Genomic DNA, 25,795 nt, shown 5'->3' on the forward strand with positions numbered 1-25,795 from the left:
CTGGGCAGCCTGTGCCAAGGCTCCCTCACCTCAACAGTGAAATAGTTTTTTCTTATATTTAAGTGGAACTTTTTGTGTTCCAGCTTCATCCCATTACCCCTTGTCCTGTTGCTAGCTACTATAGAAAAATGAGATGTCCCAACCTCCTGACACGCACCATTTAGATATTTGTAAATGTTAATAAGGTCTCCCCTCAGTCTCCTCTTCTCCAGACTAAACAGCCCCAGTTCCTGCAGCCTTTCCTCATATGAAAGATGTTCCATTCCCCTGATCATCTTGGTGGCCCTGCACTGGACTCTCTCCAGCACTTCCCTGTCCCTCTTGAGCTGAGGAGTCCAGAACTGGACACAGGACTCCAGATGAGGTCTCACCAGGGCAGAGTAGAGGGGCAGAAGAACCTCCCTTGACCTGCTCACCATCCTAGCAGAAGTAGGATGGCGAGATACAGCTTTGGGAACCCTTCTGTGTCATTTCCCCATAAAGCTGCCACTAATGCTTCCATCTGTCACATTCTACATTTTTCAGTCAATGACATTGATCTGTGACTGGCCAGGTTCATCTGCCATCAGCATCAAGGTACTGGAGGGGCTTTTTAATGTAATTAAATGCGTGTGGGCAGGGGGAAGGAAGCACTGATAGGGACATTGCAGAGGGCACAGAAAGGATTTCTAAATTATCCTCAATCACCATGATTTAACTGGCAGCAATTGTACACACTTGAAAAGGAGGACATGACCTGGAGGCATATCTGTTGCAACAAAAGGGGAAGATTATAATGCAAGCAGATCAAGAAGACAGCATCAGCAATGAAGGTATAGCAAATATGGTAGTTAATCAAACTCTTAGCATCCAACAAATCAAATGACTGCTAACTTGCCCTTTCAAGATCTGGAGAGCATACAGCATTTCTCTGCTTCCTCAACAAATAATTGTAGGGCTTTAAACTGAAATGCACTGTACCCTGCACTACTCACACAACAGCAGTGATTACCTAAGCAAATTTCCATGCGGATATAGTCTGCCTGTCTGATTCTCTCCCTCACACATACACACACAATATTGCACTGAAATGATGTCAATTATTTTATCTGTCATGCTTTGACTTTTATAAATGTGCAAGTCAAGGATGATATAGGAAGGTGGTGGGAAGAAAAAGCATTTTTTTAAAAAATGGGGGGAAAAACCCCAAACATTAGTGTCCTGGGTTTGGTCAGGACAATTAGCAACAAATTTTTTTGACAGTAAAGCCTTGTATGATTCAATATGAATATTTTTACTACATAAAAGATTCATACAGCCTCACTTGGGCTCTTGTTGAGGCACCAAAGCTAGAAGGGACACCTCAAGCTCTCTTACAAATGACTGTGGAGGGGAAGGGGACACACTTGGATCAGCAGTTCTGATCAGATATCCCCTTCCTCAATATCAGAGAAATGTAAGCACACATTTTTACCTTCAGCACTTCAGATGAATGCCTGTGTTGAATGTGTTGAATCAGGGTCAAAGTCTGCACCAAGAATCTTGTTACAGGGGAGTAAAAACAAATCTATAAATATCACTGAAGGAAAAGCACATCTCCTTAACACACAGTAATTGCCTTTCACGTTGAGTTTCATCTCATCACCAATGCTACTGGCACAAGATAAATTCAACAACTAAGAGGGAAGAGTGAGAGCAACTTTTGTCATTCGAGTATCAGCAAAGTGTAGAAGAAGAATATAGAGGAACAACTAAAGGCTTATGACAAGCTATTTGCCCTAGCAAAAGTAATGAATAAGAAAGTCTCGATCTACTCCCTTGCCCCAAATAAAGCCAGGTAAGACTATCAAAAAGATTAACAGCAAAAGCTGCCATACATCACTTTTCAAGGAACCATGGCTTTTACTGAGGGCCTTATCCCTCACACAGGGATGTCAATGGAAAGACATTCACTGTCAGCCAACAGCAGGTCATGTGGCAGACAGCAGCCCTCACTCAAGTCTCTCCTACCTGTTTGCACAGCTTATAGCTCTCGAGGCTGAACAAAAGCAACGGACAGTTGGTTTCTTCAGACTATTTTTATAACTTGAAAGTAAACTTCCAAGGCCGCAAAACCAAATATTTGCACATTGACTCAACAAGTCCCACAGCTCTCTGCCTGTCTCTACTCTTTCAATCTACAAAGAAAGTCCAACCACCTCGCTCATAAGCAAGAAAAACCTGAGTTCCTACATGGTGCATTCAGTGTAAAAGACACTGTCTTACGGTTCTTCAAAAGTATGAGCCAACTCTCTCAAAACTTTAGTTTCCCTCCCATAAGGAACCAAAAATTATACACTTATTTTTGTTGTTTAATCTTAAAACAAGAACAGAAAGAATCAGAAAATAAAGTATCAACCTTGTTGTCCTTGACCAGCACCTCATTGACATTGTAATACTGAATTCAGCCTACAACCATTTGGGATCAATATCTGTTCAAAAGCAAAACTGGGCCAATAGGCCAAAGAGCCTCCTTACAGAAAAATGACTCTTCCATTTTGAGCATAGCTTTACATTATGGATGTAGCTGTAGTCAGTCCTGTGCAGCACTGAAGGGAATTCATGATGCTCCTTCTATAATTAAATCCTAAGAAAGAATATTGTCAAATATATTTCATAGGAGTATAAAAGATAGCTGTGCTTAATGTTTGCTTCTGATTTTAAACTACTTCACATGTGTGGTGAGATTCAGCTTACACGGGGGACAAAATTAATTGCGTAAACACCTCCTGCAAACTCAAGGACCCAGGCAAGGGAAGAACCTAGAGAGCCAGAAAACTGACCAGATGTAGATATTGTCTATAGCTTGGGATGTCCTGAATTTCCCTCTGGACTCATTGTCCAGCCTGGCTAAATCATCATTGACTATAACACAGCTTTGACAAGAACTTTCCATGCAGACACAGACAAGGATTTTGACATTTGTTTGCTTTGTTGTAAAACCGCAATGCATAAAGTATCCAAGATATCCCTGTTCAGAAGTGAGGGTCACAGCAGAAACTCTGCTGCCTAGCAGAAACCAACACCTTGCCAAACATCTCTGAAGAAAGCCAAAACCCAGACACCTTCACAAGTCCTGTTCCCCAGCATCATACTGATATAGCAAGACACCTATTCAACATGTCTAACTAGTGAGTGAGAACACTGCAAACTAACATACACATAAACCACTGCATCAAGACTAAAATCTGACTGTAAAACAAACAGGTTTTGCCTGTGTGCTGTTGTCTTTTTCCTGTGTTTCTAGGGCCCTGGAAAATCTTCAGTTCGTGCAACTCCATTTTAACATCTAAAAACCTCTAAAAATGGAGAATGGAAAGATAACATAAAAGCCAGGCTTTGATATACAAATACAACCATACATGTCTTTAGCATACCAGGCAATATTCTTCCAATAAGAGCATCTAGCAACCAAAAGGACTCCTCTTCATTCTTTGTAATAAGAATCAGGTATCCAGCTATGAAGTTCATGCCCTGAAACAGAAAGAAAGGTTTTAAGATGCACACATCTACCCAAAGTTTAGTTTCTTTCTTTTGATTAAGGGCTAAACTACTACAATTCCACAAAGTAAACTCTGGTAATAATGGCTACCAGTTGAGTAAGCTGTTAAACCTGCATGACAACAGCTAACAAGAATTATTAACAAAGATCAAGGAGAGGGGAAAATTAAAAGAAAAGCTCAGGAGTCTATAATTCACCTTCAATTATCTTTCTTTTTTTTTTATAAATCCCAAAGCCCTGTCCCAAGGTAACTGAAGACTGCTCTGACCAGAACCAAAACACAGCTGTCAAGATGTGTAGTACAAACACAACAAACCTGTAGGTAGACAGCAGGGCTGCAGGAGAACACCTGACCCTTTTTAGTAACAAGTTGCACCTCCAGTCGCTTTTTCAAGCTGCTGCTGCTTAACTGAAATGTTTGGCTACAAATCATTTGCTCCCTAATAGCTCCAGTACTCCACAGGCAAGCCAAGGACTGGCTTCTACAACTGTCTTTCAAGGTGCAAACAGAAGGTAAATACCAAGGGATGGGGGATGGGAAGAGCTACCAGAAAATTTGTGAAAGGTAGTCAAGTCATGACTACTCAGATTCAAACTTGACCATTTTTGTAACTGACACTCTCTGACTGGACAAGTGGCATACAGAACACACAGGTCATCAGCTGGTATTCCCCATAAAACACGTTGCCTCTGTCTCACACACTGTTTTCTTTTATACTCCATAGCACTGCTAAGTTAGGGGAATATTACTGATTTACACGCTTAAGACTGTGAATTACTTCCATCCTAAGAAAGTTAACAACCATAATAACAGATAACACATCAGAACAGCAATACCCAAAAGCTCCTTCAGAGGTGCAAGCCCCCAAAGTCTTCTGAAGCTTACAGAAAAGTATCTTTAAATATTTACAGGATATGAAGGCTGGTGTTGGTTACATTGCATTCTTTGATTTCATCCCCTTTTTTGGCCTTCTTTCTGTTCTCTCTCCCTCCAAGCTGGACTTCTCTAACACATCTATCACCACAGGCAACATCACCATCTCTAGGTATCCTGCAGTGCTGGCAATCAGCAGACAACAGCTACCAAATAGAATGTTCCTCTCAGCCCTTGGAAGCTACAATTTCCTCTCTGACCTGAGATCCTGTTTCTTCTTTTCAACATATTTGACTCACCTGTCCCACCCCAGAAGGCCTTGCAACACTCCCAGAACACAGAGATACTGGGACTCTGCATCATCTCCAATATTTCACTTTCAGGCTTTGAGACAACACCAATGCGTTGGACAGACCATGCAGTGCCTTACATGGTTCTTGGCCTTCTTAGTTAGGAAGGCAACTATTTGTTTCCCTGCTGACAGTTGGCTTACTAATTGCACCTATGGTGACAAAAAGACTCTGGCATTTAATGTGGCAGGCACAAGAAACTGCTCCAGATCTGTGTTCACAGGACACTGAATTTTGATGGTTATACTAGGGTAGGCAACACTGTACCACCATCCCAGCATGACAATACAAAGCCTATCAGGCTACCAGATGGGAGAATTAAACACAAGTAAGTACTACAAATGTACTACTGTTATGAAAACCCTCCCTCCCCCTCAAAAAGCCTTCAGTCAGTAACAGCTCTGCAAAACACCTGGAAAAAAAGTTTCTACTTTTCACTCTTAAGTTCTCTAATGTTTGTGGGGTCTCTCTTATCATGTTGTGTGTATCACTATTCTGTCTTGATCAAGTCTGCTGCTTCACTAGCAGAAAACGTGACTTCCTGAAGAGCTGCTTGATTTACAACATACCCTGGAGAGGAGACATTGACCTTTGGTATATGATCTAATTATTTAGCCAGAAAGGAGAACACTCAGCTGGTGATGAGACCCAAGGTGAAAAGAAATCACATAAAAGGCTTTTTATGTTGCCTTCTTTCAGCTCCAGTTTTCACAGAATCATAGAATGGTAGGGGTTGGAAGGGACCTTTAGAGATCATCTAGTCCAACTCCCTTGCAGAAGCAGGGTCACGTAGATCAGGTTGCATAGGAACATGTCCAGGTGGGTCTTGAAGACCTCCAAGAAAGGAGACTCCACAACCCCTCTGGGCAGCCTGTGTCAGGGCTCCCTCACCTCAACAGTGAAATAGTTTTTTCTTATGTTTAAATGGAACTTTTTGTGTTCCAGCTTCATCCCAATTACCAGTTGTCCTGTTGCTAGATACAACAGAAAAAAGGGATGTCCCAACCTCCTGACACCCAGCATTTAGATGTTTGCAAATATTAATGAGATCCCCCCTCAGTCTCCTCTTTTCTAGACTAAACAGCCCCAGTTCCTGCAGCCTTTCCTCATACGGAAGATACTCTGGTCTCTTGATCATCTTGGTGGCCCGGCACTGGACTGTCTCCAGAAGTTCTCTGTTGCTCTTGAGCTGAGGAGCCCAGAACTGGACACAGGACTCCAGATGAGGCCTCACCATGGCAGAGCACAGAGGGAGCAGAACCTCCCTTGACCTGCTGGCCACACTCTTCTTGATGCATCCCAGGATACCACTGTCCTTCTTGGCCACGAGGGCACATTGCTGGCTCATGTTTAGTTTATTATCAACCAGGACTCCCAGGTCTCTCTCTGCAGAGCTGCTCTCCAGCAGCTCAATCCCCACTTTTCATAATGCCAAGTTAAAATATAAAGATTTGCACAATAGACAGCTAATGTACTGGAAGCTTTTAGTAACAAGTGGACATCTATTTTGGGTAGAAACTAGCATAGTTTAGAAATTGTGTATGTTTGTGGGTATAACTAACCCCATCTAGGGGCCTCACACTTCCAAAAGAGAGTTCTCTTAATTCTACCCCTTCTATTATTCTGAAAAATATTTAAAATTATATCTTAAATACCTAAAACTGAAAATCCTTAAGATCATCTTTTGCTCTCATTATTCTAATAATTTCTGCACTAAAATTGGTTGGGATACACAAAAAGAATTTTTCCTTGGTGACTTCAGTCTAGATTTAAGTCCCTCTAAGTCTTTTCCTCTCCAGATTTCAATAAATAGAATTCATATTCTTCTAATTTTGGAACAGTTGTACTTAACTGTACTAACTTTCTCAGCTAACCTGAGGCATAGGTTAGCACACATCTTGTTGAGGAAGGGGAAGAGATCAAGGACAGGGAGCTGCTGGAGAGAGCTCAACACAGGGCCACCAAGATGATGGAGTGGAGCATCTCCCTTATGATGAAAGGCTGAGGGAGCTGGGGCTCTTTAGCTTAGGAGACTGAGGGGTGGCCTCATTAATGTTTACAAATATGTAAAGGGCGGATGTCAGGATGATGGAGCTGCTCTGAGTGATGTCCAATGATAGGACAAGGGGCAATGGGCATAAACTGGAACATAAGAGGTTCCAAAGAAACGTAAGGAAAAATTGCTTCACTGTGAGGGTGACAGAGCACTGGAACAGGCTGCACAGTTGGGTTGTGGAGTCTCCTTCTCTGGAGACATTCAAAACCCACCTGGGTGAGTTCCTGTGTGATCTACTCTAGGTGGTCCTGCTCTGGCAGTGGTTTAGACTAGAATCTTTCAAGGTCCCTTCCAACCCTTAAGATTCTTTGATTCTGTGATTTAATAAGCAAAAACCTATTTTGTTCACGACAGTTCCTGCTTCTTTATGATCCTTAAAGGATGGCCACTTTTCTCTTCATTGTCATGAATGAACTTTTATCCTCGTGTTCCCTAGGAAACTTTGCAGCACTCGGCCATGACAACAGGAGCTTTTTTTTGAGCTGCCATCTAAGTAGCATCTGGTTGAATTTTAAACAAATTTTCTTCCCACTTGACTGTCTATACTGGGAGGTGGCACCAAATAAGTGCTACCACCCCACTCAACTATGTGATCTCATGAATGCTGGTCTCCCTGTATTTTAAAAAATGTGACAGTGAAAACAAGGGAAACTCATATCTCATGATGCCTCTTACATACCAAGGACTGTTTTGGGAAAGATGGTGGGAGGGAGGAAGAGGAAAAAGCAAGCTTGTCTTCTCTTTCCTCTCCAAAGCAAATGGATCTTGATATGTGTGTAATAAAACATTTATTTTGCAACCAACAAATGGAAGCAAACATGATCAAGCTAGCTACAAAAAAGGCCACAGAGAAACTCACAGGGACATTTGAACATGCCTGGAGTGATTCATCCCTGCCCTCCCCAGAGCCATTTCAAAAAAAGAAACAGTTTGTGGATCTGCCTCTAAAAAGACACATTCAGATGAGACAAGAACAATTAACGTTGGTGAAACGCAGCATTGTTTAAGAACCAATTATCACATACCTGACAATATCCTACTGCTTTGTTATGATGCCCATATGCTACCAACACATTGTAGAGTGTGTGCTGGAGACAGGGATCAGCGGTTCTGCGGAATTTTACATTATCTGGAAATGTTCTGTTCATGTCTAGACAAAAGGGAAAAAGATGGAAAATTAAGAGCCGTTTCCTCCTCTACTTTCCAAATAAACTTTTACAGCTCTTCCCAAGTACAACTGAAACTTCACTGTGGTTCACTTAAACTGTAGTTCTGATGGGTGAATTTCAAGAAATAACTTTACCTCTATTTTGGCTAAAAGGCCAGATCTGTGTTCAAGGATAATCTGTTACTGGAAAGATTAATCCTATTAGGGTAAAGAAATCAATTTCAAGCAGGACAAAAGACATTCTCCTGCAGATTAGACTTTCTCAACATCAGACTACAAAGGCTTTTAGAGAACAAAAGCAAACCAGACATTCAGACTGAAAGAAACACCACATACCATATTTATCCAGCCAAGTGGCATGAAATGAGCTGCACCTCTAAGAAAGCATATTCGCATAACAAACTTTCACACAGAATCACAGAATCTCAAGGGCTGGAAGGGATCTCAAAAGATCATCTAGTCCAACCCCTCTGCCATAGCAAGCCACCTAGAGTAGGTCATACAGTAACTCATCCAGGTGGGTTCTGAATGTCTCCAGAGAAGGAGACTCCACAACTTATCTGGGCAGCCTGTTCCAGTGCTCTATCCCCCTTTCAATTGACTTATTCACTGAACTTCTACTAAATGGTCTCAAACAGAAAAAAATAAGTCCTGTTCCTGCAACTGGTGACTTTCACTTAAACAAACAAACCAACCAACCCCGAAACAAAACCCCACACCTTTTTAAAGCTTTTTTCAGCTTCTCCATGATGTGACCATGAGACAAGCTGTTTCTTCATCAGTGCAAGATCACTGAGGAGAATGATTTTTGATATCCAAGCAGCAGAGTATATTGCACATGTTTCAAGCTCAATCCAAAACCAAGTAAGGACTATGCAATTACTGACATTTGTTTCTGCTGGACCAAACATGAATAGCAGGACTCATCTCTCCTTACAAAGTCATTAGACATGCAAGTTTGAGCTGGTCACCCAAACCTCCCTTTAGTTGCTGGAAAGAAACAAGCAGAGTTAATTTTTGGCCTGCTCTGCTCTATTAAAAAGAGAACCCAAGGTCACTAGTCCAGACTCACAGAGCTGATTTTTAGAAGCTTAAGTTGGGAAGAAAAAAAAACTATTAAAAAGTAACTTTGAAGATATTCAAAACCCAAGATTTGTTATTAAAATACAAATAGTTCTTTCTTTTGTTGTATTTCACAAGAACAAAAAAAATTGGGTCAAAGTTTAAAAAAAAATTCAGTGACAGCACTACTGTGCAGATATTTCTGTCCTAAGAATTATCACTTCTTATCAGCCTTTTCCTGTATGAAGGAAGAAGTCTGTTACAGCTTTGACACAAAGTTGAGCTGTAAGCAACCAAAATCAAGAGTAGTAATGGAAGTCACAAGCATTAAAAAGTTATAGCACTGATCACTCCTTGTTTGAAAGTGAACAAATCATCTACAGAAATGGGAAGGCAGGAAAATATTTCATTTCACCTCTTGTGTGACTGAAATGAAAAAGAAACAAACAGGGTAACAGATAAATTTTTAAAGGACTTGAACAGCCAGTTATGGAATAAATAAATTTGGCTTGTTTCTTCTTGCTAGGATGAGCAGTATAGTATTTGCACAATCAAAATCTGCTCTTTAGTAAAGTATATGCTGGATGTTACAGAAAAGATTAATGCTGCCATTTCAGTCATAGTTCTTGCCCTCAGTTATGCAGAAGGGTGAGGGAGGACTATGAAAAGTCCATCATGTACAGAGCAGATACTACTCAAACTGAACTCACCTTTGATTTCACAGCTTGAGGAAGGAAGGCCTGCAGTTGAGAGAATCAGGTCTAGTTTGCTTTCTGATTGCAGTGCATATTTTTCTCACAAGAACTGAGGGAAGTCTTCCTCCATTATATGAAGGGTTTAACACTTTCTTTATATTTAGTAACAGCACTTTAGTTTTAGGGGATGGGGACAGAAAGAAGATAAAAGAGCTAAAAGTCTCCACCTTTAACAGAAGATGGGGGGCATTGTCCCGCAGGACTTCTTGTGCCAGATTATTCTAAAGGTCCCTTCCAACTCCCACCATTCTATGAGTCTATGATTATCTTGAGCACACCAAGAGCAGTGAGTTCCACTTTCTCTCCATCCTCCCTTTTCTGCTCTCACTTCCACCAGCTCTGAGGTTCCTCTAACTGCAAGGTGAAGGGAGTCAACCCGTTCCCCAAGCACACACAAACTGATATGTTTTATCACACTACAAGATGACTGCCAGAGATGACTTGAGGCAAACTACTGCAGCAGCCTAGCTCTGTTTGTTTGACTTGAGCACTTACTCTCACTTTACATCTGTCCCAGAGGAGACATCCAAGCACCTCTTTCTAGCGCTCTGTGCAGCCCACCCTCTGACCTGCTATCTATGAACCTACTTCATTCTTGACAGACATTAGCATCCAAAGGAGCGTAGCCTCAAACTAGTCCAGATGAAAAAAAAACCCACAACTGTTTTCAAGCAGGGAAATAAGCATCAGATTTTATACTGCTAGATAAACCTCAAAACCTTGAGCATCTTGTGCTTGTGTGCAGATCTGCTGGCTATAACCAAACCTGGGTATAGGAGCATGAGGCCAAGAAGGTGGTCACAAAGAAAAGATTTAGCTACTACACTTTTGCAGTAAATTCAGATTAAATCCCAATAGCATTTTTTAAAGATGATCTTTCAGTTCTGTGAGGTGCCAGTGTTATGCTGCTGTGAAACAAAAACAAGAGTTTTCCTTTCCTGTTGATTTATCTCTGCAGCAACCATGAGAAAGCTGTTGGCTCGTTTCTTCCTTTTAACGGGTCTGCAGTATTTCTACCTCTCATTCAGTAATGTCAACACAGCCAGAAAGCCACATTAGCCTCAGTTTATAAAACAGACATCTATTTTGGTACCTGAAATCATGACTGTTGATGCCATCCCTAGAGCAAAAAATTTAAATGTGCAGTCCAGAAAACAAATGCTTTCATATGAGTCTGGTGCTTTTTGTATTTAGAGTACTTTGAAAGTCAAGCATGTACAAGTCAACCTTCTTCATCTTGCTATCTCATCCTTTCTGGTTTTACCTTTATATCCAGGTGCTTTCCACTCCCAGAGTGCCCAGTAAATTACATGTGTTTCTATAACTAACATCTTCTGTGCCAGGTATGGTCTGATATTACTACAACTGTAACTTGCATCTGCTCTGAAGAGCTTCCAAGCAGGTTATTTATTTCTTTTACTTAGTAAAAAGCAGGAACAAAAATTCACCTCAACTGCCAACTACAAGCACTTAAAAACACCACTGAAAACCTGCAGAATAATGGGGTTAGGTCATCAATTATGACTTGTAAAAATAATACGTTTAAAGGGCACTTAAAAATTGTTATAACTGGATATTTAGGACTTATCTTCACATTTTCCCCTGCAACACTTGGCACTAGAAAACTGTTTTGGAGGTTTGGGGGTTCTTTGTTTTGGGTTTTTTTTTTCATTTTTAAAGTTAAGTTTGCCATCAACTGAAACCAGAGAAACCGAGCCTGATACCCACCACCACCAAACAGCTCGATAGCTTGATGAAAGCAAGCTGGGTTAGGATTTCCTACAAAAGAACAATACTACTACTGTATTAATCTCAGAAGCACCTGCATACATTCCAGTCACCTTCACCTCCAAAAGGTGATATCAGAATTTCAGGAAGAAGAAAATTGCAACACAGAAGACCACAGGTATGAAATGGCTACCAGATAAGAGTATAACACAAGGTGGATTAGAGCTCCGTAGTTTGAAGAGAGATCCTTAAGCAAGACAGCACAAATCTGCAAAATCATGAGCAAGGTAAACAACATGCAAAAGGAGCAACCAGTGTCTTCTTGTGATTTTTTTTTTCCCCACCCAGTGTTGTTAAGTACAAACATGTGGCATATGACTCGGGAACTTCCCAAAGCACAGATAACCGGAGACTAGGAAAAACATTCTGAGGAAGTATCACTATACACTTTACTCCTCCAGTTCTTCCTTTAGCTGTTGCGGGAGACAGAAGAGCAGATGAGGTAGCCATTTGGATGTGACCTGACACAGCTTCTCTCACAGAGAGCCAGAACATCTGACTCTGCTGTTCCCTTTGCTCTCAGTTAAATGCCCTAAACTCATGTGAAAATTCCCAGCCTTTACTAATAGTTTAACCCCATTCAGAGAATGCTTTGCTAGTAAAATTTTCACTGTCTCCAGTGAAGTGGCAATAGCTGTTGTTTGAACTACTTTTCTGAAGCCATCCTAAACTAAACTAAGATCCTGCAACTACTATCCAATCCAAACTGTCAGATCCTTAAGCCAGCAGGCATGCAGTGCAGGCTCAGGGAACTGCCTGATAAATATCAGACCCAGGGTTTCACAGCACTTAACAACTCCTCCTCACAACATCATAGAATCATAGAATAGTAGGGGTTGAAAGGGACCTTTAGAGATAATGTAGAGTGGAAATGTGGGCATTAGCTATATGTGCATACAAGAGGACTTGCAGACAGACCTACTTACTCTGAAACTCAGTAGGCTGGCCTAAAAGGGACTTAGCACAAGGAAACTGTGCCAACTTACACTTCAGCCTTTTTGCAATCAGCACATAACCTCTGCATTAGGAGGACAGTCATATTTCATCCTGCCAACATCATTTGTCTAACTAAACCTTACTACAATAGGGTATGAACAACAAAGCTCAACAGGAATGCGTGCCCTTTTAAACGTGTATGTACACTAAGCCATGAAAATTTCCATCAAGAGTTACAAACTTGCAGTCTTTAGGCTCTTATTTTTTCTGTTTAGAGTAAGAAGCTTGCTCTCTGCTACATTTCTCTTTTAAAAAACCTATGTTAAACAGCAAATAGCATATAAAACAAAATAATCAATAAAGCATATCAGTTAAGAATCAGCAAGTTAAACAGCAAAAAATGGTGAAAGGACAGTTAAGACTTATTTAGTTGGGGGATTTTTATTGCTGTTACTAATCAGATTTTTCTTTAAAGATTAGACTATGCCTCTACACAGTCTACCTTGCACTTTTTAATCTTATTATATCCCATTAAAGACATTCCCAAATTGAAAGTAAGTTCCAAACATACATGAAAATTGAAGCTTCCAGGCATATACAAGAAACAAGACACACTGGCTTCTACACATGTTTTAAACTGAATTTGAAAGAAACTCTTTGGTTGGCCTTGTATTCCTGTCCCTCCCCCTAAAACAAAACAGAGTATGGATGCTGTTCTCTTGACCACAGCATTGTCCTGGGCTATAACTTTACAGCAAGACCACAGATTTTTTTACAGCACAGTTCCCTGAAAATTCTGCAAACTACAGGCATGGAAAGTGAACACCATCAAGATTCCACATCTTAGTTTGCTGTAAAAATAGCTAGAGTGATGGGAAACACCACAGGCAGAAATAAACTGAATATCAGACAAAAATTCACCCTGAAACAGTCCTCATCCAAATTCCACTATGAAATCTGCACAGCCAACAGCAGCACTAACTTTATTAAACACCAAGTTTCCGTTCACCTTAAGTACTTTGCTGCTTCCATGCCCCATATGTTCACATTGTTTCTTCCTTTCTGAAGGGAAATATATCACTCTTGAGTCTGAGGTCCTCTTATTTATTTTTTTCTCCCAATAAAACCCTCCAACCCATTTTTCTTTACCCCTTTCCCTCTCTTGCTCGTCCTTAGTTTTCTCTTCAGCAGTTTTTCCAGTCGATGCAGTAGGTCTTCCAAAACTTTACTTCCTCCACCACTCACAAATATATCCCTTTACCTTCTTCCACTATGTTTTCTCTCCCACAGAAATATTTTTATTTTGTGGTATAACCTGTGTGAAAAGTCACCTACTGTCACAGTATGACCTTTCATGTCATTGTCTAGTACTGGAAAAGAAGTTGTCTGCAACCTCCTCTTGCAGCAGTTGTACCCCAACTAAATACAGTTCGGTTCTTCTCCAGGCCTTTACCAAGGCTGACTTGGGAAATCATCTTAGTAGCTTCTTCTGTATTCATAGCTAGAGCTCTACAGTCTCTACTTCTGAGCAGAATATGAGACTAAAGATTTCTGGCTAGTCTTCATATTCATAGGAACATGAAAGTTTATGCTCCAAAATACCTTCCTAAGGCGTGTATTCCCAAAAGGCCACACTGCTGCTGCTGTTTGTGGGGAGAGGCAGAGGAGAAACTCCGCATAAATCAAGAAGAGCTCAGACAGTTACCCAACTCAAATATAAATACATAAAGCCCCAACTTTAACTACCTGGCTTTTTCAAGAAGAAAAATACGAGAACTGCTTCTGCCCTTCTAACAAAATAATCTCAGCATTCTGCTTGTCCAGAGCATAGTCCAACCTCTTAACTCATTAATTGAGCAATTTCTCCAGTATCATCTTCTCTACAAAAGATTTGTGGCAGCAGGTTGAAAGGTTTCAGGAGAAATACCAGTTATATCAGTTACATACTTCTGTAAAGGAAAAGAAGGTTATTAGGAGGAGTCAACATGGATTCACCAAGGGGAAATCCTGTTTGATCAATCTGATAGCCTTCTACGATGGCATGGCTGGCTTAGCAGACAAGGGGAGAGCAGCAGATGTTATCTACCTTGACTTTAGCAAGCACTTTGACACTGTCTCCTGTAACATCCTCATCAGAAAGCTCAGGCAATGTGGCTTGGATGAGTGGACAGTGAGGTGGATCATGAGCTGGCTGAATGACAGAGCCAAGAGGGTGGTCATCAACAGAGCCAAGTTGGAGGCCTGTGGCCAGTGGGATCCACAGGGATCGGTTCTGAGACCAGTCTTGTTCAACATCTTCATCCAAGACCTGGATGAGGGGACAGAGTGTACCCTCAGCAAGTTGGCTGATGACACCAAACTGGGAGGACTGGCCGATTTCCCAGAAGGCTGTGCTGCCATTCAGCGGGATCTTGACTGGCTTGAGAATTGGGCAAAGAGGAACCTCATGAGGTTCAACAAGGACAAATGAAGAGTCCTGCACCTGGGGTGGAACAACCCCATGCACCAGTACAGGCTGGGGATTGACCTGCTGGAGAGCAGCTCTGCAGAGAGAGACCTGGTAGTCCTGGTTGATAATAGACTGAACGTGAGCCAGCAATGTGCCGTCGTGGCCAAGAAGGCCAATGGCATCCTGGGATGCATTAAGAAGAGTGTGGCCAGCAGGTCAAGGGAGGTTCTCCTCTCCCCTCTCTTCTGCCCTGGTGAGGCCTCACCAGTGGAAGACTACCAAGATGATCAAGAGACTAGAGCATCTTTTTTATGAGGAAAGGCTGCAAGACCTGGGGCTGTTTAGACTGGAGAAGACTGAGAAGGGCCCTTATCAATTGGTATAAATACCTAAAGGGCAGATGTTGAGAGGATGGGAGTCTTTTTCCTGTAATGGCCAGTGACAGGACAAGGGGTAACAGGCACAAGCTGGAACACAGAAAAGTTCCACTTGAACATGAGGAGAAGCCTTCTTCTTGTGAGCGTGAGGAAGCCCTGGCACAGGCTATCCAGGGAGGGTGGGGAGTCTCCTTCTCTGGAGGTTTCCAAACCTGCCTGGATGTGTTCCTACGTGACCTGATTGAGGTGAACCTGCTTTAGCAGGAGGCTGGAGTAGATGATACCTAGAGGTCCCTTCTAACACCTGCCACTCTGTGATTCTACTTTCTTGTTCTCCCTTACTGCCTCTGAAACATGCCAGTCTAAGGTCTGGTTGCCCTGATACTCTGTGATCAATATCAGCCGCTGATCATGTTCACAGACAGCACATATGAAACTGGATTAATAGAGGAGAAGTGTTTTTTTCCTCCTACACTTCCTTTCTCTCATGGATTTACATTTAGTGTTTAGGATTTCATGCATTAGGTTATTTCCCACCCTTCAGTTTGTTTAATCCAGTTCCTACTTCCAGACTCAGCAGCACTACCTAGTGACAAGTGCCACAATTCAGTGATATGCCCTTCTAAACCTGCAGCTTGGCAAATTTCATTCAGTGTCTTTGGTTCTTATGTCACAAGAAATAACAATTGCTCCCCATTCACCCTCTGTATGCCATTTATTATTCATATAGCTCTATCAGCAGCTTGTTCTCAGCAGTATTTTCCCTCAAGATGAAATCCTAGCATACTTCACCTGCCTCATCTAGACACCACACTGCATTTTCACCCATTCCTGCTGCTCTTCCAGTGTCTTACTGGGACAGAAGTATCCTTCCCACGTAATTTCTAATCTCCCTTAATGCTGTTGACCACATAATGAACCCAGAGATACCTGTGCTATTAAAGAGCTTATGGCTAATCTAATTTACATGTTAATTCAGCACTTAAACCGCTACTACAGAAATGTAACTTTTCCATGACACAACTCTCTAACATTTAAGGACACAGGATGGATAAACACGGATAACCAATGTTATCAAGACAATAACCTGTTTTGATTGCTTCAACCAGCTTGTCATTCTTCTCTCCTTCAAGCAGTCTATGGTAATATCCAGGATTTTGTTCCATGTTGGTTTGAGCCCCACTCACAATCATCCAGATCAGTGCTCGGTGTTCATTTGGGATGCCTTTCCTTATATATCTCTTCACTGCAAAACAAGAAGTTTAGTGGTGGGTTTGGTTTGTTTTAAAAAGTAAAAAAAAAAAAAATCAAGGTGTATTTTCTTCTGGAATTATACAACAGAAAGTTGAGAAGTCATAGGAAAACTCCTGACTGGAGATTATTGTGCTTTCTCTCCTATGCTATCATTTAGGATAAGCATTTCCTTTTCAGCTCCATAATATATTTGAGATTCACTCCTAAGTTCTTGCCACTCAGACTCCTCACACACATCTCCAGACCCAGGCTTTCCTCCCTCCTCCATTCCACTGTCAGGATTTTCAATCTTTTCCGCCCCTTCCTGACAGAGATATTAACAGCAAAGTTTCCCCTTGATCTTTATCCTTTTTCATTCAGACATGCACTTTTTATTTCTCTACATCACTGGTGGACCCTGACATGGTAACACTTTCCATTTGCTCAGTAATATAACCCTAGGATTTCAGCTTAGCATCTAACCATGGAAATCATAGCAGGAGCTGAGGAATAAGAAATAGGTGACTACTGTCTAAATAGGCCTCTGAAAGGACTGGAGATGTGAGTGAGTACCAGATGATTTTTCCTAGAATAACTTGGGAAGTATTTTCAAATCTAAAGTAGCTCTTATCTCCTGCAGCATATTCATTGGCAGGGTGTGCTCTGGGGTTTATTTAAGCAGCTGATTCAGTGTAAATAACTAGGATGCAAGATTGCAGGAAGAAGCATCAGGCTAATGACAGCTAAAGAAGCTTCCTCCTGGGAATGGCATGAAAAATACTAATAAGGAGCCAATGTTGCTCACTGCTACATAATCCTAAGTCAGCATTACTCCCTAACAAAGCTGAATGTTTGAGACTCTTCTGTTTTTTCCAGGGAGAAGAAACAGACAAAGGAACCAGAAGTTTCTTACTAAATGAATGAGACTGTATCAATTAGAGTATAAACATCTCCCTAAATTCTATGGGACTCAGAAGAAAGTAGGGACTTTGATTCTGCTCATACACAAAGTATTACTACCTAATCTGTTTTTATGCTGTCACAAAGATCTGTGACTCAAGATAAAAACTGTCTGAATTAAAGGCCTTAAAAGCAGCAGAGTGAAACAAGGTATTACAACAACTCAGCCTGTCACCTTCTAAATACATTTCACCTAATTGCAGCTGCCCAGCCTTTAGGAGATAAAGCTGATTTCCCAGTGTCAACACTGGGAAGATCTGTGTATTTCTAGTGGGCACTTCACTTACCTAAAATCTGGTACTTTCTCTCAAATAAACACTCCTGCCCTTAACATTTGCCACAAACACCTTGTGTTCAGGGTACAGCTTTGGTTTAGCTTTTCAATGAGGACTGATACTATGGATTACAGTCTCTGCTGTTCTAGCTGTAAAGTAACTTTAACTCCAACCTTTTTTTAGACAGGCTGGAAAGAATTTGTTTCCATGGTTATTTAATATTCCCACTTGATCTTTTTTAAAAGATTTTGAACTCTAATGCTCAAGGAATCCTATAGGCAGAGCAAACGCAGGAATGGGTATGAGGAACCAGTCCCATTTAGGTCAACACGAAGAGATATTCAGATGAGCCTGCAAATGGCTATAGGAGCAAACTTATTGGCTAAATTATTGAATGATCACATTCCAACATACAATTACAACAGTATTTTTGTGCTGGAACAGCTGTCAATTCTGAAAGCATAGCCGACGTCCACATCCAACAATAGATGTTTAAATCAAGAGAAGCAGGGACAAGTCTTTGACACTGGCACAAGGGGAAAGCAGCCCTGAAGCACATCATACACTCATTATTTCTCAGTGTCATCGTCCTCATGGTAGTAGATGGCCAGCGGCTTGTATCACCCCAAGTGACACTTAGCCCAGCTCCCCTTCTCCCAGAGGAATAAAAAAGCCCTTTACACAGTGCTTTTCTTCCTCACAGCATCATCATAGTTGCTAGGACCTGCAAACTGGCACACAGAAGCTGTAAGGTAGTTTTGAAAATAAGGCCAGTTGCAATTTAATATGTTTTATCTATATATATAGATAGATAACTTATATAATATATATTTTGTATTTTATACACAGAAACCTGTATTTTTTATGCAAATATGGGGTTTTTTTTGTTTTCCGTAGGCCCTCTTCCACATTATCCTCAGGAACTAGAAAGCCCACAACATTCCACACCACAGAATATCCTCCCACTGTAACATTTAAGAAGCTTTTTCATAGATGAAGCCGGATCGTTCATGTGTCTGCAATCACACATCTGACCCCAATCATAAACCAAGGGGTGATGTCAAAAGCATCACTGCTGAATACCACCAAGCCCCGAGAACCTGTACACAGAATCACTACTCCCAGGACAACACTGTGTATAATGCACAGTTTAAGCTTTAAAACCTGTGTAATAATAAATACCTTTGTGTGAAATTTTTGTCTCTGTTCACTGACAAAATATGAAACGTCAACTTTAAGCAAACAAAAGCAGTCTTAATATTTACCTTTGACACTGACAATTTCTGTAGCTTTAGAGTCACAGATTATTAATGTTTACTTTGTTAAAACCCCCCCAACCAGCTACATGATAGGGCAGCAGTCTAGAAGCATTGATAAATGTCCAAAGCAACTTCAAGAGAAAAATATGCAGAAAATACCATTTTCCAGTACTGTGCACGACTTTTAGCAACAAGATTTAAAAATAAGTAAGTCACTTTAAACCTACCAGTCTCTGTTTAATCGTAGTATATGAGAACTTTGGAGGTGTTTGCTTCTCAGTAAAGTTGTACTTACCTTTTCTCCTCATTAAAATCCTTTCGCTCTACAACATAGACTAAAGTTTATGTAGGAGAACTCCACTTAAAACCCAAAATTATCTCATCTAAAATATTAGAAGGGTGTGATTTTCAGGAGTGTCTTTACTTTCCAGTTATTTTTTTCAGTTACTAACAATTACTACTGAATGCTGAGGAAACTAACTTGAACTCCAGAGGAAAAACTCTACAAAAGAGCTGAAGACGGCATACAACAAGGAATCAAAAGTTTCATCTTAGGAATAAATCATAAAGAAACAAAGCAGATCTGTACTGTAAATGTTCAAGTTACACTCAAACATGAGAATCGACCTTCTAAGATGTTTCTTCCTCCAACCCCTGGGCAGGAACAGAAGTGCTCCTGTTATAACACCACCGTTCACTACCATCACTTTCATCTTTCCCTGTATTTTATCATCCTCAAAGGCTAAAAAGCATCTTCTGCTAATGATCAGTTTTGACTGATCCACTTACAGCCAAATTCTTTTACATAGCACACTTTTGGTCAGAATTAAGCTGCTTTGGGCAAATTATGTTGGTTTGTTGCCCACCTGTAAACAAGCCAGAGCAGAAAGTTGTCTTTCAGTCCCATAAAGCTGGCAGCTGAATGGACAAGAGCAAAAAATAAGAGGATCTCAGTAGTGGCAGAAACAGAGAGGAGCCAAGTGACTGAACACTGACTGAAAATTCACACATGCAGAGGGGATTGTGAAGGTACCAAGGGTTGAGGGGGAAATAAAATACCCAAAATATAACAAAAAGGAAGAGATCGGCAAACGAGCAAAAGGAGCTAGCAGCCAAAATCTCTATGACCTGCTCTGCCGGAAGGGTGCAACCCAGAACAACAGGATATACTGCTTAATTATCATTGTTAAAATGTAGTCTAATTATTTTTCTTTACAGTAGGACAGAGTTCTATGCATATATATCACCCTGGATGCAAGGCATACACAGCAGCACGAGAAAGCACCCCAATTCCAAACTGGAAAATTAAAACAAGTCATCACTTCTTCCTGTTCACCTGGCCAGGAATTATGAGCATTTCTATGTGTAAAGACAAATGGGTGTAGAGCTACTGAGATACCACATGTACAATCCCTCTCTCACATCTACTCATAGCAGGACACATTTTAAAAAGGCCCCAGTAGAACTCAAAAATAAGGATGTTGGTTCACGGATACAACTATTGTATTTGGGGAGTGGGCAAGGTTGAAGGAGCAAATCAAATATTCTTCTCAGTTGTAGCTCATGGCCAACTTCCAGCAAAGGGGAAGCTAATCAGAACTAGCAGCTCCTGAGCAAAGATACAGAGAAATGATGCCAGGTCCTGGAGGAGGGAAATTCAGTGCATCACCAGGGATCACCTTCTGCTTTCTGCCTGCCTGCAAAGAAATTACTGCATAATTGCTTTGCAGGATAAATCACACACCTAAACAACTGCCTACATAATTCTAAGTGCATATGCCACTGACTTCAATCTTTATACTGATATGAGAAGGGAAGTACTTAAAAATCAGTAAAAGTTCACCTGCTGCTCTCCTCTTCTGAAATATCAATTGAGAATAATGCAAGATGATTATTTGTGAGAACCTGGAATTTACCCTCAGACTACATTTGACAGAATCACAGGATGGTAGGGGTTGGAATGGACCTCTAAAGATCATCTGGTCTAAGCCTCCTGCTCAAGTACATTCACCTAGATTGGGTCACACAGAAACGTGTCCAGGTGGGTTTTCAAAACCTCCAGAGAAGACTCCACACCCTCCCTGGGCAGCCTGTGCCAGGGCTCCCTCACCCTCACAGTGAAATAGTTTTTTCTTATGTATAAATGGAACTTTTTGTGTTCCACCTTCTTCCCATTACCACTTGTCCTGTCACTAGATACAACAAAAAAAAAGGGGTTCCCCAAACTCCTGACACCCACCATTTAGATATTTGTAAATACTAATAAGATCCCCCCTCAGTTTCCTCTTCTCCAAACTAAACAGCCACAGTTCCCATAGCCTTTCCTCATAAGGAAGATGCTCCAGTCCCCTGCACTGGTGGCCGTGCACTGGACTCTCTCTAGAAGTTTCCTCTTAAGACAAGGAAGTGAATCAAACCCTGGAACTGTTGTTCTACAATTAGAAGACTAAATTCTGAATTAGTGAGGATGTTGAGATCCTGCAAAATACCACACAGTTATCATTATATTCAAATATGATGCTCTTAAAAGCATTTGGCAGAAAAAGAAAAGAGCAGAAGCAGCTGCTTTCTGGTTAGGAGCACAAGATCTAGCAGCTGTAGCTCAAATCTACATTTTCTGGGTTTCCTCAGCCTTAAGATATCCATACACTTATACTTAAGACCTCTCACTAGTTATCATCCCATTCTTGGTGCCAAGAAAAAAATTGACCCCAAAACAGTAAAATCACTAGAATTACTAGTAAAATCACAGTAAAATCACTAGAGGGACAGGGAAGTGCTGGAGAGAGTCCAGAGCAGGGCCGCCAAGATGATCAGGGGACTGGAAGATCTTTCATACGAGGAAAGGCTGTGGGAACTGGGGCTGTTTAGTCTGGAGGAGACTGAGGGGTGATCTTATTAACATTTGCAAATATCTAAAGGGTGAGTGTCAGGAGGTTGGGACATCCCTTTTTTCTATAGTAGCTAGCAACAGGACAAGGGGTAATGGGATGAAGCTGGAACACAAAAAGTTCCACTTAAACATAAGAAAAAACTATTTCACTGTTGAGGTGAGGGAGCCCTGGCACAGGCTGCCCAGAGGAGTTGTGAAATCTCCTTCCTTGGAGGTCTTCAAGATCCGCCTGAACATGTTCCTATGTGACCTGATCTAGGTGACCCTGCTTCTGCAGGGGAGTTGACTAGATGATCTCTAAAGGTCCCTTCCAACCTCTACCATTCTATGATTCTATGAATTACCAGACAAAGTCTGCACCTGAAGCACAGCTTTAAATATTCATCTGCATTGGAGCCCAAGTTTAACTCACTTTTTAACATACCTCTAGAGAACTCTGCCCAACTCCATAAGACCAAGAGAAAGCAAGCTGAATTGCATCATTAAGAGCACAGAGGAGAACTGAGGCTCTTATACAAAAAGATAACCCAAAGAAAGAAGAACCTCACCCCTTTAGTTTCACGGGATTCCCTGCCACCTTCCGACTCCCCTCCATTTCTTTCTCCCTGTCTCTCTTGCAAGATAAAACATTACTAAAGGTCTTCTTGCTTTTTGAAGCATACATTAACAGTTTCGTCAGCTTTTTATCCAACGTTACATTAGCTCCTGCATTTATTTTACTTTCTTCACTCCATAAGGCATTTAGCATCAGTTTTTAGCACACAGCTTTTTAGCCATGAGGTGAATATCATTTTACAAAAGGAGGATAAGGAAAGCTAGAAAATCTCAGCAACAAAAAAAACTGTCAGAGAGACAGCAACCAAGATGCCCTAGCATCCTTATGCCTGGAGTTCAAGACACTGTCTTCTACATAGCATCATGTCTTTTTAAAGAGAGCACACAGCACAATGTAACAAACAGCTGTAAAATGGCATCTTGAAGTGCCAGTGGCCATAACCTCTGTGTTACAGATGCAATAAGATATTGTGGCATACGTCAAAGAAGGATTACTCCTTTTTAAGTTTCAAGTCAAATCAAAGATTCCCCCCCAACAACAACATGCTTGCTTATGTACTATTACTGCTTATACTGCTGGTTTTCATTTGAAGATAAAAATAGTATCTAACATTCAAAATCACAAACCAATTTAATATGGTTTATATTAGTTCCAACATAATGCACTTGTACCTATAAAGAGACATACAGCTCACCTTTTAAACTCTTCTGTACATTGTTTTTCCCCTTTAGGAGCTTGGACCATTTTATTGCTCTTCTAGTGAGTACCACTAGATATCTGGAAAAGAATGCTTCATAGGATGCATAGTCAAAGTCTTCTGGCCTTTCAAACCCATACGGATCAACCCTACAAAAGAAAACAGAACTCTTGTACAAATGTTTCTACTTACCTACAGCTGAAAAGAAAAAAAAAAAAACTATGCAAGTATGGTTTAAATAACTTCCAGCTGCTATTTCTAAAAGCAGCTCAAAACTCCTTCCTCCCAACAAAAACCTACTTTATACTAACTTTTTTACACTCCAGTTACCATATCAAAGCTGTTTAAGCAAATGAATTCAAACAGGCACTGCTCAGTCAGTTTTACAGATTTCCTTGCTTTTAGAAGGAGTTTCTAGAGCAAAGGATCCATTCCATGCAAAACTGACCCAAATTATGACCAGACAGAAGTCTACAAGGTATTTTTTCTCCACAAGACTGAGAAACACTTGAAAAGTAGGAAGGTACAACACAGAAGCTCAAACGTGGCTTGAACTCACTTTCCACGCAGAAAAGCACAGAAAGCACAGGAAAGATGACAAAAAAATACAAGTGTAACAAGTTACAGAGATTATTTTTTAAAGGGGCAATTTCTCAAATTATCTTCATGAAAGTATATGGCTTGGGAAAAAAACCACATCACAAATCCTTGTGTCGGGCTACCTTCTTCATTTGTAGTACCAAAACCGCTTATTTTATTATCTTTAACAATTTTTCAATGTTAGAGCACATTATCTCAAGTAGAATGACACTGATGGAGTTTCAGAACTGCAAGCCTCATTCTGTTTTAGCTTGATATATCAAGTCATGTTGCTAAACTAGATTTATGGTAACTTCCCAGGATGCTTTATAGCTGCCAATTATCACCCAAGTACAGAATGCTCATAGGCTTCATATTAGTTAAACAGGCAGAGATGTCTCTCCACGCAGAAAAGTTTGCAAGACAGACATTGGGGCATAACTTCCAAAATCACTGCCTGTTTCATTCATGGAGAAGGAATTTGCCCACGGAGTGATACCAGCACAGCCTTAGGTAAACTCCGGCTCACAAGATCGTCATGGGTAATAAAGCATGAATCAGAAGAGGAACACTTTAATATGCAGACCTCAGATTGGTATTACCTAATGGGCAGTTAGTCACCTTTGTATTCATGTACTCATCAAATTTGATACAGACATCACAGGTGTAAAAAAAAAGACAAACCAAAATAACAAACCCCACCAAAACCCCCAACACAGGTTTCTTCAAAGACACAGAAGATGAAGACGCTCAAAAAAATTTCTTCTAACACCTCCATGAACACATATCTCGTATTTATGACTGCGGCTGTCCAAGCAGCAAGTACAGATTAATTTCACGCTCAGTTTCATTCCTGAGGCAGAAAGGGAAAATAGAGTTGGGAAGGACGGTTTTAAGGAAGTCAGCTTCCCCAACCTTGCCTTCAGGCAGCGAAGGTTATCGTTACTCCCAGGTACCCTTCTGTGAACAGCCGCGCCGTTTGCCGGGTGGTGCCGGGGCTCTCCCCGGGGGAGAAGGCTTCCATACCCCGGAGCCCCTCGGCCACTGTCCGCCGATCCCATCCGTCACCTGCAGCCACCCGCTCACAACCCCAAGCGCCCTGGGAAAGAATACCTCCCTCTCCTCGGATTAACTGGGTCCAAATTCACCCTCCACCGCAGCTCCCCTCCGCTCTCGCCCTTCGTGTCTCTCGGAGAGGCAGCAGAAGGGGAAAAGGCTATTTTAAGGAGCTATCAAAAAAACACCCGTTCCGAACTCCTCGCAAGGCGCTGAGAGTCACCCTTCTCTGCTCCCTCCTTCAGTCAGAGCGCTACGGATTCACTACAAAGTTGTAAAAGCGGTGCTTGTAAGCGTGACGCCCTCACCCCAGGTGGGAGCGGGCCGGAGGCCACGGCCGGTCCCGGGATGGCGGGGGGCGGGCATGCCCAAGCCTCCCGGGGCCGCTGCCAGGCACCCGCCAGTTGGGCCCGGCACTGCCCAACTGCAGCACCGCCGCCTGCAGCCCTACCTGTACGCCCAGTCCCTCCCGTCCTCTTGCCTCTCCATCGGCCGTCCGCTCCCGTCCTCCTCCCCCCGGCGAAGAGCGCGGCGCCTTGAGGCCGCGTGATGGGCTCTCGTCAGGCCGCCCGGCGCCGCGGCCGAGGCCCCATACGGAGCGGCTCCCAAGTTCAACTCTCCTGCCGCCCTCCGAGGGGCGGGGGCGGCCGGCGGGTCCCGCCTCCCATGCCAGGGGCCGGGCGCCGAGCCGGGCAGCTCCGTGCCCTCGAGGCCGGGCGGTGGCGAGGCGGACCCGGCTCCGGCCCCGCCTCACCTGCCGGGCTCCCACTCCGCTCAGCGCCGCGCCGGCGGGCGGGGGTCTGCGGCGGGGCCCGGGCGCCTCGGTAGCCGGGAGATGTTGATCTGCTTCTGATACAGTTTGAGATCTGTGTATTTCACATTTGTGTCACGTCTTGGGAAAACTGGAATTGTTTTAGGGCGAGGAAAACGTCTCGCTGATACACTGTGAGAG

At 42.0% G+C, this 25,795-nt stretch overlaps 1 protein-coding gene across 1 annotated transcript in view; it reads right to left on the minus strand.

The window, feature by feature from the left end:
• The window catches only part of GRTP1 (growth hormone regulated TBC protein 1), a 43,303-nt gene extending 17,820 nt beyond the window's left edge, over positions 1-25,483 (minus strand). Inside the window, exons 1-5 of the mRNA XM_062020563.1 lie at positions 25,295-25,483; positions 23,206-23,357; positions 16,423-16,581; positions 7,826-7,950; positions 3,396-3,492 (exon numbers count right to left, since the gene is read on the minus strand). Coding sequence (XP_061876547.1) covers positions 3,396-3,492; positions 7,826-7,950; positions 16,423-16,581; positions 23,206-23,357; positions 25,295-25,332 — 571 coding nt within the window. The 5' untranslated portion in view covers positions 25,333-25,483. The remainder of the gene's footprint in view (positions 1-3,395; positions 3,493-7,825; positions 7,951-16,422; positions 16,582-23,205; positions 23,358-25,294) is intronic.
• Between the last annotated feature and the right edge of the window lie 312 nt (positions 25,484-25,795).

The sequence above is a fragment of the Colius striatus genome, chromosome 1, assembly GCF_028858725.1.
Source record: "Colius striatus isolate bColStr4 chromosome 1, bColStr4.1.hap1, whole genome shotgun sequence".
NCBI lineage: Eukaryota > Metazoa > Chordata > Aves > Coliiformes > Coliidae > Colius > Colius striatus.